The sequence below is a fragment of the Pantherophis guttatus genome, chromosome 2, assembly GCF_059756535.1.
Source record: "Pantherophis guttatus breed Tessera chromosome 2, ASM5975653v1, whole genome shotgun sequence".
In the NCBI taxonomy this organism is placed as follows: Eukaryota; Metazoa; Chordata; class Lepidosauria; order Squamata; family Colubridae; genus Pantherophis; species Pantherophis guttatus.
In genome coordinates, this window is record NC_142064.1 from 173,780,353 (window position 1) to 173,790,746 (window position 10,394).

The following is a 10,394-nucleotide window of genomic DNA, read 5'->3' on the forward strand; positions in this document are numbered from 1 at the left end:
TACAGATAATACAAATATTTAAAAAATCCCTTAAAATTATTAAATATTTTGGCCGAAACACAGATTAAAACGCCCAATTTGTAAAATCACGAATTAAAAAATTTAAAAATTTAAAAGATGGGAGTTAGGCCATCTCTAGGGGAAGGATACTGCAAAATCCCCATTTCCTCCCCACTCTGCAGCCAGCCAGAGGTGGTATTTGCTGGTTCTCCAAAGTACTCAAAATTTCCACTACTGGTTCTCCAGAACCTGCTGGATTTCACCCCTGCTTGACAGTCCCTTCACCTATAGGACTCTTCTAGACCAAAGGTCAGCAAAGGAAGGCCGTGTGCTCGGCGAAGTTTCGAGTCAGCTGGCTCACATCCTCCTTGGTTCGGCCACCTACCACCTAACCGAAAGCGCCAATTAGCTACTAGCGTTTGAGCGTTCAAAACAGACACAGCGCCCGACCACTGTGCCCGGGCCTAGGGCCCCAGAGCGGGAAACCCGAGCCGAAGACGGATTGTTTCAGACTGAGCTCCCGCCGGGGACAGAAAGAGAAAGGCGATTGGTGGCGGGGAAGGTGGGCGTGGCTCCTGTGGGAGGTGGTAGGCGGATTAGCTCAGGCGCGAAGTGCGAGGATTGGCTGTGGCACAAGTGGGACGTTGAGCCAGTGGCGCGCGGAGCGGGTTTGGGAAAGGAGCCCGAAGGGGGCGGGACAGAACAGCGAGAAACCAGCCAGCCTGTCATGGCGCGAGTGTCGGTCTTGGGAGTTTCGCTGCTGGAGAACCCGAGCCCGTTTGATCACCCGCTCCGCTTCCAGGTGCAGTTCGAGTGCGGAGAGGCGTTGCCCCACGGTGAGTATCGGGCATTGGATTAGGACCGGCACGCGAAGTCTCTACCTCCAACGGGCCGCGTTTCTAGGAGCAGAGATGCGTAACGGCGGGAAGATTTGGTCCTAGGATGTTCGGCCAAAAGAATTAATGACTAAATGACCCTGGCTATCCTCTCACTCCGTAGCTGTCCGGCCTTTTTTTTTTTTTTTTACAAAGTGGCTTTGGGGACCAAAAAGCGGAGCGTGCTACCTCGAGTTACTGGGAAAGAAGTGGGCTTAGATGAAACTAAATACCTACTGTTGGTGGGAGGGAGGAGGTGGGGTGGGGAGGAATTGTTGGAACCGCGATTGTAGTCTGATAACTTTATCCCAATCTCTGCACAAAAACAATTTTAAATACTTCTGCCTCCAAGATTTAACAGTAAGTTCTTCATACTGTAACCAAAAAAAATTTTTTTTTCTTTATTTGATGGGGGTAGGGGAATGACCTGAGGGGACTCCTAATAGAGATTCGTACTGCCCTGGCAAACAAGGAGAGCTTCTCTGCCTTCAGAATATAATAAACTGTGGGTTTTTTTGGAAGGTAGGTGGGCTTTCAGAGTACTGAAATAATCGTGAATTCCTTCAGATTTCAGCTGAATATTGCTTGAGGCTTATTATCCCTGCAGAAAGCATTCAGATCATTTTATCAGACAGAAATAGTATTCTGTTTATTGTTGGACTAATTTACAGAGCTTACAAAAGCTTTTACCATCAGCTCATTAAAAGCTTTATGCTCTATTCTGTTCTATGCTTTTTGACAGTTGTATTAGCCCTTTCATGCAAGGCAAAAAAAACCCCTCCCAACTTTAAATTGTCAACTAAATGCATCTGCACATTACACTCTGGGATGAGTTAATTTCACTGCTGTTTAGCATTTATTACTTTTTCTTTTATTCCTCCTGTCATAGATGCATGTACAATTCTTAGAGGGGCAAGTCTACTTAACTATTTAGCTTCAAGTGGAAAATGAACTAACAAATCCATTGCTGTATGCAGAACAAAGTAATGGTGGTTTTCTTAGTAACATCAAGATAATAACATCATATTATTTTCTTAATAACATCAACATCGACCAAACTAAGTAATAATTTTAATTAGCAATTTTATGATGTTTGTGTGTCTATATTTTTCTTGACTGTACACCGCCTTGAGTCCTACGGGAGAAAGGCAGTATAGAAATATAATTAATTAATTAATTAATTAATATAATTGTCTGCCCTTAAAATCTAAATTTACAATCTGTTACAGGAGATGCAATCAGGAAAGACCCATATTGGATATGATGTCTCTTTTTCTATCTATCTATCTTGGACTGGAATTTAAATTTGATCTTCTTGATTTCTACTTCCTACTGATTATTTCATGGGATTTTCATTTGTGCTATGATTTAGAATAATTTTGAGGAGAAGCTATTTTCTTAACGTGGCCACACACAAAAAAATACAAGACTTTATCCTATTATAGACTTCTTTTGAAGAAGAAATTGGGAATCAGTCTTTTAGTGTATGACTTTCCTCTTGTAAAGAAGCCTAGGAAGTGCCACAAAAAAGGGTCTGTGAGAAACATGATAATATTCCATTTTGAACTGCTGATGTTCTTATGTGATTCTGTTTATATATAACTATAAAGTTAATATCATGTAGTTCAGCATCAGTTAATACCATATAGTTCACTTGTAAACAAACTTGAAGGGAAAGATCATGATGGCTCATGTGGTTAGGATGCTGGTATGATAATTGGTAGGCTGGTGTTCGAGATCTGGTTGCTGCCGCAGGATGGGATAAACTCCCATCAATTGCTTCAGCTCCTGAAAGCAGTTTGGGTGACCATGAGTAGATAGATGGGTACCTCTTCAGTGAGCAGTTTAGTGGGGACATGAAAGGAGTCTCCAACAAGGTATCCCCTGGGCAATGGTAATGTTACCGGCTAATCCTTTCAATCTGGGAGTGCTTCAGTATTCCTGACGTGACTGTAATATTGAAAGCATGAGGGAAATAAATAGAAAAATCTTAGAATCTAGTACTATATTTTGATAATTTTCCACATTTTGCTCTGGCCACAACTCCAACATATTAAACATAATTTAAAATTAAAGTATAGGTAGGCTTCACTCCCTTCATAATTTGATCTGTTCTACCATTATCTTCATGGTTGCCGAAGAGCTACATTGCTAGACACCCCAAATCTTTAATCCACATATTACCCAACAGTATATCCAACTGATGGTGAAACATTCTAGGTGAATTCAGAAACCCATCTAAATCAAAGGCAGAATATGTCTTCTGTAATTGGGCATTGATTTTGATGAAAATTAGAGAAACAGGACTAGAGCTGGGAGTGAACGATTTATAATCCAGGCCTGCATGGAGCCCTTGAAAACATTTTTGTCATTCTGAAGTCACATCCAATCATTCCACTAGATTTTGGTGATGCAATTGTAAAAGCTGACGGTGTGTTTTCCCGACATTTTGAGTTTAAAAAACATGAGAAGATCGTATACAGATTCTTATAATTAGAATTCCTGCACTATATGAGTCAAATGTCATAGCTGCATCAACAATCTGTCATAAAAGTTTATGCATAGTACACGTAGTCCTCAACTTACAACAGTTCACTTAATATCCGAAGTTACAACGGTGCTGAAAAAAGTGACTTATGACCATTTTCACACTTATGACCATTGCAGCATCCACATGGGCACGTGATTTACATTTGGATGCTTGACAGTTGACTCACAATTATGATGATTGCAGTATTCCAGGATCATGTGATCACCTTTTGCAACCTTTTGACAAGCCAAGTCAATCAGATTCACTTAACAACCTTGTTACTAACTTAACAACTGCAGTGATTCAGTTAACAGATGTGGCAGGAAAAGTTGTAAAATGAGACAAGACTCACTTAACAAATTTCTCACTTAGCAAAAGAAATTTGGGGCTCAATTGTGATCGTACGTTGAGGACTATCTGTAGTCATTGATGGTTTTCACTGTTGTAAGTATCCAGAGTCACTTAGGTGAGATGAGCTGCCATACAAATTGAAGAAAGATTTTATCCAAATAAATTCTCCTCCTTTCTATCTGATCGGTCGCAGTCTGTGTTGACAGGGGGGCAGAGGTCGACCCCGAGGCCCCTTGTATGTGGGGTGCCACAGGGGTCGGTTCTCTCACCCCTTCTGTTCAACATTTATGTGAAGCCGCTGGGTGAGATCATCCGTGGTTTTGGGGTGAAGTATCATCAGTATGCTGATGATACTCAGCTATACATCTCCACCCCGGACCACCCCAATGATGCCCTTAAAGTGATGTCCCAGTGCCTGGAGGCTGTACGGATCTGGATGGGGAGGAACAGACTCAGGCTCAACCCATCCAAGACCGAGTGGCTGTGGTTTCCGACGTCCCGATATAGTCAATTGGTGCCATCACTGACTATTGGGGATGAGTCATTGCCCCCCACGGAGAGGGTTCGCAACTTAGGCGTCCTCTTGGACTCACGGCTGTCTTTAGAAGAACACTTGACAGCTGTGGCCGGGAGGTCTTTTTATCAGGTTCGCCTGATTCGCCAGTTGCGTCCCTCTCTGGATCGGGACTCGTTAAAAACGGTCACTCATGCCCTCGTCACTTCACGCCTGGACTACTGTAATGCTCTCTACATGGGGCTCCCCTTGAAGAGCACCCGGAGGCTCCAGCTGGTCCAGAATGCGGCCGCGCGGGTAGTTATGGGAGCAGCATGGCGCTCCCATGTGGCTCCCCTCCTGCGCGAGCTGCACTGGCTCCCTGTGGTCTTCCGGGTGCGCTTCAAGGTCTTAGTTACCACCTTTAGAGCAGTCCATGGCTTAGGACCGGGGTACTTACGAGACCGCCTTCTGCCACCAATAGCCTCTCACCGCCCAGTACGCTCCCATAGAGAGGGGCTTCTCAGGGTGCCGTCAGCCAAACAATGTCGACTGGCGGCCCCCAGGGGGAGAGCCTTTCCTGTGGGGGCACCCACCATCTGGAACGAGCTCCCCCCAGAGATACAGAAGATTCCGGATCTGCGCACTTTCCGCCGTGCCCTCAAAACATTCCTGTTTCAGCAGGCCGGCCTGGCCTAACTTTCCCTTTATTTTGCTTTTTGCTTTTATTTTAAACTGGGATGTCTTGAATTATCTAGGACCAGAATGTTTAGTATATTTTAATTGGTTTTTTATTATTAACGTTTGTATTACATGTATTTTTATCGTTCGCTGTTCACCGCCCTGAGTCCCTTAGGAATAGGGCGGTATATAAATTTAATAAATAAATAAATAAATAAAATGGTCATAAAGACAGAAGACAATAAAGTACATTTTCAGCAGTAACCATGAGAAGAATCTAGGAGTTCCAAGTGGATAACCAGTTAAGTATGAACTAGCCATGGGCTGCACCCCCAAAAAAGCCAGTGCAGTCCTAGGCTACATCAACATAGGAATGCTGTTGTATCAATATCACATAAAGTATTAGTACTGCTATATACTGCTCTTATAAGACCACACATGGAATACTGTGTCCAGTTCTGGTCACCACAATACAAAAAAGAATTGAGACTCCAGAAAGAGTGCAGAGAAGGGCAACAAATATGATTAGGGGGCTGGAGACGAAAACATATAAAGAATGGCTGCAGGAACTGTATGTCTAGTGAAATGAAGAGAAGGACTGGAGTGACATAATAGTGTTCCAATATTTGAAGGACTGTGAGAGAGAAGACGAAGCGGACATAGTCTGCAAAGCACCTGATGGCATGGCAAATAGTGAATGGAAACTTATCAAAGAGAGATCCAACCTAGAACTAAGGACAACAATTAGTAAGTGGAATGGCTTGCCTTCAGACATTGTGGATACTTCAAAACTGGAGGTTTTTAAGAAGAGATGGACAACCATTTGTCCAGAATGGTATAGCGCAGTAGTGGTATTCAGCCGGTTCTATCCAGTTCGGGTGAACCGTTAGCGGCAGCTGCGGGAGGCTCCTCCCATCTGCCCGGATGTCATCATGTCCCATTTTTGATGCTCTGCGCATGCGCAGAAGGTCCTGTGCATGTGCAGAGGTTGCGCGCGAGCGAAGCGAGCACATGTGCTCGCATTTGCGGACCGGTAGCAAAGGTAAGTCAATACCACCCCGGTATAGAGTAATGCTTGAGCAGAGGCTACTTTCCCAGTTTGGTTTCATCTGCAAATTTGATGAGTTCCCCTTCTATCTCCTCATTTAAATCATTTATGAAGATGAAGAGTACTGGGCCTAAGACAGAACCTTGGGTACCCCACTGCATGCATCCCTTCATGTAGATGTAGTTTCATTGAGGACTACACATTGAGTGTAGTTGGTCAACCAGTTATGAAGCCATATGGTGGTGATACTGTCCATCCCACATTTTCTATCTTACCAAGAAGTAGGTTACTTATCAAATGCCTTACTGAAATCAATAAGAACAACATCAGTCTTGTTCTTGCATAGATGTGTAACATCCCCAAACATATTAATTCAGTGACTTGTGTCAATATTTTCATGTTGCAAGGGTGGAGGATAGTGTATTTCAGTGATTTAATATTGTAGCATTTGCAATTATATCCATTGTTTTTATTTTTCAGATTTGGAATGGAAGATCATCTATGTGGGATCTGCAGAGAGTGAGGAATATGATCAAATACTTGATTCTGTACTGGTAGGACCTGTTCCAGCTGGGAGACATATGTTTGTGTTCGAAGTAAGTTCTATTTTTTTTATTTGGAAAAAGAAAGTAGGGACACAGCATGAGTGGAGAAAGAAGTCTAATCACTTCCAATGCCTTTTAAGTAGAAAAGTAACACCATAGGAAACTGCTGCAATGTTGAATGCTAAATTAGACCAGTGATCTATTTTGCTTCCTTTGTGCCAAAATCCAGTGAGATGTGTTGAATACTATATTTGATTTGGGCTATTTAGGAATGGATTTAATTCTTCTTTTAACCTAGGAACTGTTGGGTTTTTTGGGGTGATGTATGGCTTGCTATTAATAAAATGGAAAATTCATTTATGCTTCATATTCTTTGGAAGAACAGCAAGATACAAGTGTCATTGATATGTTTTCCATTTCTTCTGTAGGCAAATAGTCCCAACCCCGATCTAATCCCTGAAAGTGATGCTGTGGGAGTTACAGTAATACTCATTACTTGCACCTACCTTTGTCAGGAGTTTATCCGCATTGGGTATTATGTGAATAATGAATATATAAATCCTGAATTAAGGGAGAACCCACCTCTCAAGCCAGACTTTTCCCAGGTGAGACACTATTAAGAACACACTCATTGTATTTTTTCAGTTTAACACAACCCCTTATCTAAATTACAGTTCCCATTCCCTAGAAATTAGGTGAAGGAAAATTGGCTGGTATATTTTTCTGAAATATGAGTACTCAGGTGGGAAATTATAAGTTGTTTTGCTTATCATGATATAAAAGGGTCAATGTACAAATATATAATAGCTATTTCTCTGTTGGTATAGACAAGTATACTGTGACCCATGGGTCAAGGCTGAGTGATGCAATACAAGCACAAAGGGACTGGTGGAGTCTGCAGGAGTTGGGGAGACTTACCTGAGCTATTTGCAACCTTTCCTGCGAAGTTCCCTATGCCTTTTTCCCTGCAAGCTCCCCAGAAAGGAAATTGTAAGGCCAAACTCACTACTGTGCTCCTGCCATCAGTTGTGGGTACATGATCACCCACTGACATTCACCTTGCAGGCTTCCCAGCCTTTTCCATTTACAGAGTATTGGGAACTTTGTAAATGAGGATTATATATTAGAGTTTCAGAGAGATTTCCTTACCTAAAAAGATAAACTGAATGACCACAGGTGGGCTAACGGCTTGTTGGCTTACCCATTGTGGGAAGCTGGCAGTAAGCATTGGAAATCTTCCTTCCATCCTTTCCTTCTTTCTGTCTTCCTCTCTCCCTCCTCCCTTTCGTCCTTCCTCTTTGTTCCTTCTTTCCTTCCTCCTTCTCAGCAGACAGCTAACTTGCCCAAGTTGCTGGGAAACTGTCACAGAAATGAGGATCACATGACTGCAGCAGCAGCAGTGCTGAAGCAGCCACAACTTTCCCAAATTTCATTCCCTCGGAAGTAACAAGTCAGTATCCTCTTTAAGTTAGCACATTTCAGATACCTTTGTTGAAGAGTTTTGCCATATGATGCACTTTTTCACCCTGTTAAAGGTTACAAACATAAGAGGTTTGATAGTATATAGATTTTATTAAAACAGAGCATGTTTTGAAGAAAATAAAATTCACACAATCTTCAAATAGCAGCTGTAGCTAGTCAGTAATTCTTGAAATCAGCAGTTATGTCGTACTGGTGAATTTAAATTTATAGAAAAGCCATTATACAAATTAGGATCCCAGAATTAGGTAGGTCAGAGGTGGTTACAATGATTTCAGCTCAGTATCAGTTTATTATATGCTTCCTAGAAAAGTCACTATGTCTTGAATAGGATGCAGAAAAATCTATAGTCCTTACGATACAGAATGAACCTTGATATTTTTTGAGCTACAGGAAATAATTTTGTGTGTGATTAAATGATTTTGCTTGCAGAATATTAGGATAAAGATTTTTAAATCTTGAAATTAATATCAAGTGTTACTGATCATCTTAACAAAGTAAAGGAATTTAGTAATTTAATTGAGGAAAGGATATATCTGACAGACATTTAAAGCAAATTGACTTGTTGGGATGGAGCTCAACATTCAGAACAGAGAATTGAATTAGTGTGTAAAACATGCATGGTCTCTTGCATGGAGATTACTTTGATGAAATACTGTAGAGTAGTAAGAATTATTCATAATCAGCTTCTAGTAGTATTTGTATTTCTATTTATAAATATATATTTGTAGCTCTGTGGGGATCCTTGGTGCTCTCTGAGCTTGGTGAAGATGTTTCATTATCAAACTAGCACAGTAGCACTTATGATATTACCTAGTTTAGTAATGAAATGCCTGCAAGAAAAAATCATCAACCTCAGAGAGCACCAAGGATCCCACGTTTATATTATTCTACATAATGCTGATTATTTTTCCGCTGCTTTTCTAGTTGCAGAGGAATATTCTGGCCTCCAATCCCCGAGTCACCCGTTTCCACATCAATTGGGATGGTCCTAAAGATCAGATGGACAATATTGAAAATGTAGAGCCAGAGCCTGATGATTTCCTATCTTCTAACTGTGCCTACATCAAAGGATTGATCCCTTCTGTAGGCTTGCAACCTGAAAATTCAATGGACTGCATGTAAAACAGGCAGAAGAATTTAAAGATGCAGAAAATTGCAACTAAATGAATTATTTGAAAAATCTGAAGAGATATGGATTCTTATGGTCAGTAAAGCAATGGGAGTCCTAATTGTTACATCTTTGTAGACAACATATCAGAGCTCTTTTCATATCTGGATTTATAACAAATGTGTCTTCCTGATTATAGATCTGTAATTCTGTCATGTTATTTCTTGAATGAAACTTGTGCTGACTGCTTATGAACACTTAGTTGACACAGAAAAATCTTGTGCCATAATTCCTGAAGGCTCAGAACAGTTGGAATTAACTTATTATTCTGATCATCCATTTCTTAAAAGTTGGCACAGCAAGCACTCTTTTCTGAACAATTTGAATTTCTCTCTTTTTTTTGTTAGTACAGAGAGCTGACTATTGAGGACATGTTTTTAATAAATGACCAGATACATCATAGTTGTTATTTGGTTGTTCCTGTTTTATAACCATTTTCTCCTTGGCTTCAAAGATACTTGCCTTGCATCAAAGATTAGGAAAGTTTAGTTTTAGAGGAAAAGTCTGCTGGTTATATAGAGTAGCTGTCATAATGCTGCTTTTGAGAGTGTTCTAGGATGCCACAACAATTTACTAGTAACCTCAAAATGACTATTCCAATGTCTGAGTAGCAAAAATAGGCCAGTGCTGAACTTATGTATCTCCTTGTATGCATCTTCATTTATGGTCTTATAATTACTGCACTCTAAAATGCTATTTACAGTTTATACAGACACTTGTCATTATTAGATACTTATCCTATCAAAAAGGAAATCACATCCTAAGAAGTACAAACAGTTATGCAGGCACTTACCATACTACCGTACACTATTATTTGCACCTCTTAGGTTGGAGTTTCCTTTTTGATAGGACAACTTTGTATTTGTTGTTTTTTACATGGCTTACTTGCTTTCAGGGATTACATTCTTTAGTATTTGACTATTTACCTGATATATGATAAACCTATCCTGCACAGGAGTCTTTTATGGAAAGGATTTTCAATAAAAAAAAATGTGTAAAAACTAAATAATTTACATAATACTGTTTGTGGCATAAAACATGGAGTGTCTCCTCTTTGATAAGTTAATATTTAGTAAAGTTAAAATTGATGCTGATAGGTTTTGTTGCTTTAAAGCAAGAGCAGTGAAATATATTTCAATTATTCTGGGGAAAGCTAACCTACTATATGTGGGGCTTAGCCAGTTGTCAAGTGGTATTGATTTAAGTCAGCTAAATGAGGAC

General features: G+C 40.5%; 1 protein-coding gene across 2 annotated transcripts; it reads left to right on the top strand.

Annotated features, from left to right (window-relative positions):
* The first annotated feature begins 421 nt into the window (after positions 1–421).
* On the top strand, positions 422–10,179 carry ASF1B (anti-silencing function 1B histone chaperone). 2 transcript variants are annotated; one of them, XM_034407208.3, is made up of 4 exons: positions 422–836; positions 6,459–6,574; positions 6,952–7,128; positions 8,930–10,179. In XM_034407208.3, the coding sequence occupies exons 1-4, from the start codon at positions 728–730 to the stop codon at positions 9,125–9,127; spliced, it is 600 nt and encodes a 199-aa protein (XP_034263099.1). In that variant the 5' UTR covers positions 422–727; the 3' UTR covers positions 9,128–10,179. The 2 variants fall into 2 exon arrangements, with proteins under 2 accessions (XP_034263099.1, XP_060544603.1); XM_060688620.2 differs by lacking the exon at positions 8,930–10,179 and adding an exon at positions 7,851–7,997 and having other exon boundaries at positions 621–836.
* Positions 10,180–10,394: the final 215 nt, after the last annotated feature.

What these genes read in the sequence shown, in the direction of transcription:
- ASF1B (XM_034407208.3), top strand. Translation starts at nt 728, where the DNA reads ATGGCGCGAGTGTCGGTCTTGGGAGTTTCGCTGCTGGAGAACCCGAGC. An exon ending in CGGAGAGGCGTTGCCCCACG is followed by an intron (nt 837 to 6,458) that starts GTGAGTATCGGG and finishes TTTATTTTTCAG; the next exon opens with ATTTGGAATGGAAGATCATC. An exon ending in TCAAGCCAGACTTTTCCCAG is followed by an intron (nt 7,129 to 8,929) that starts GTGAGACACTAT and finishes CTGCTTTTCTAG; the next exon opens with TTGCAGAGGAATATTCTGGC.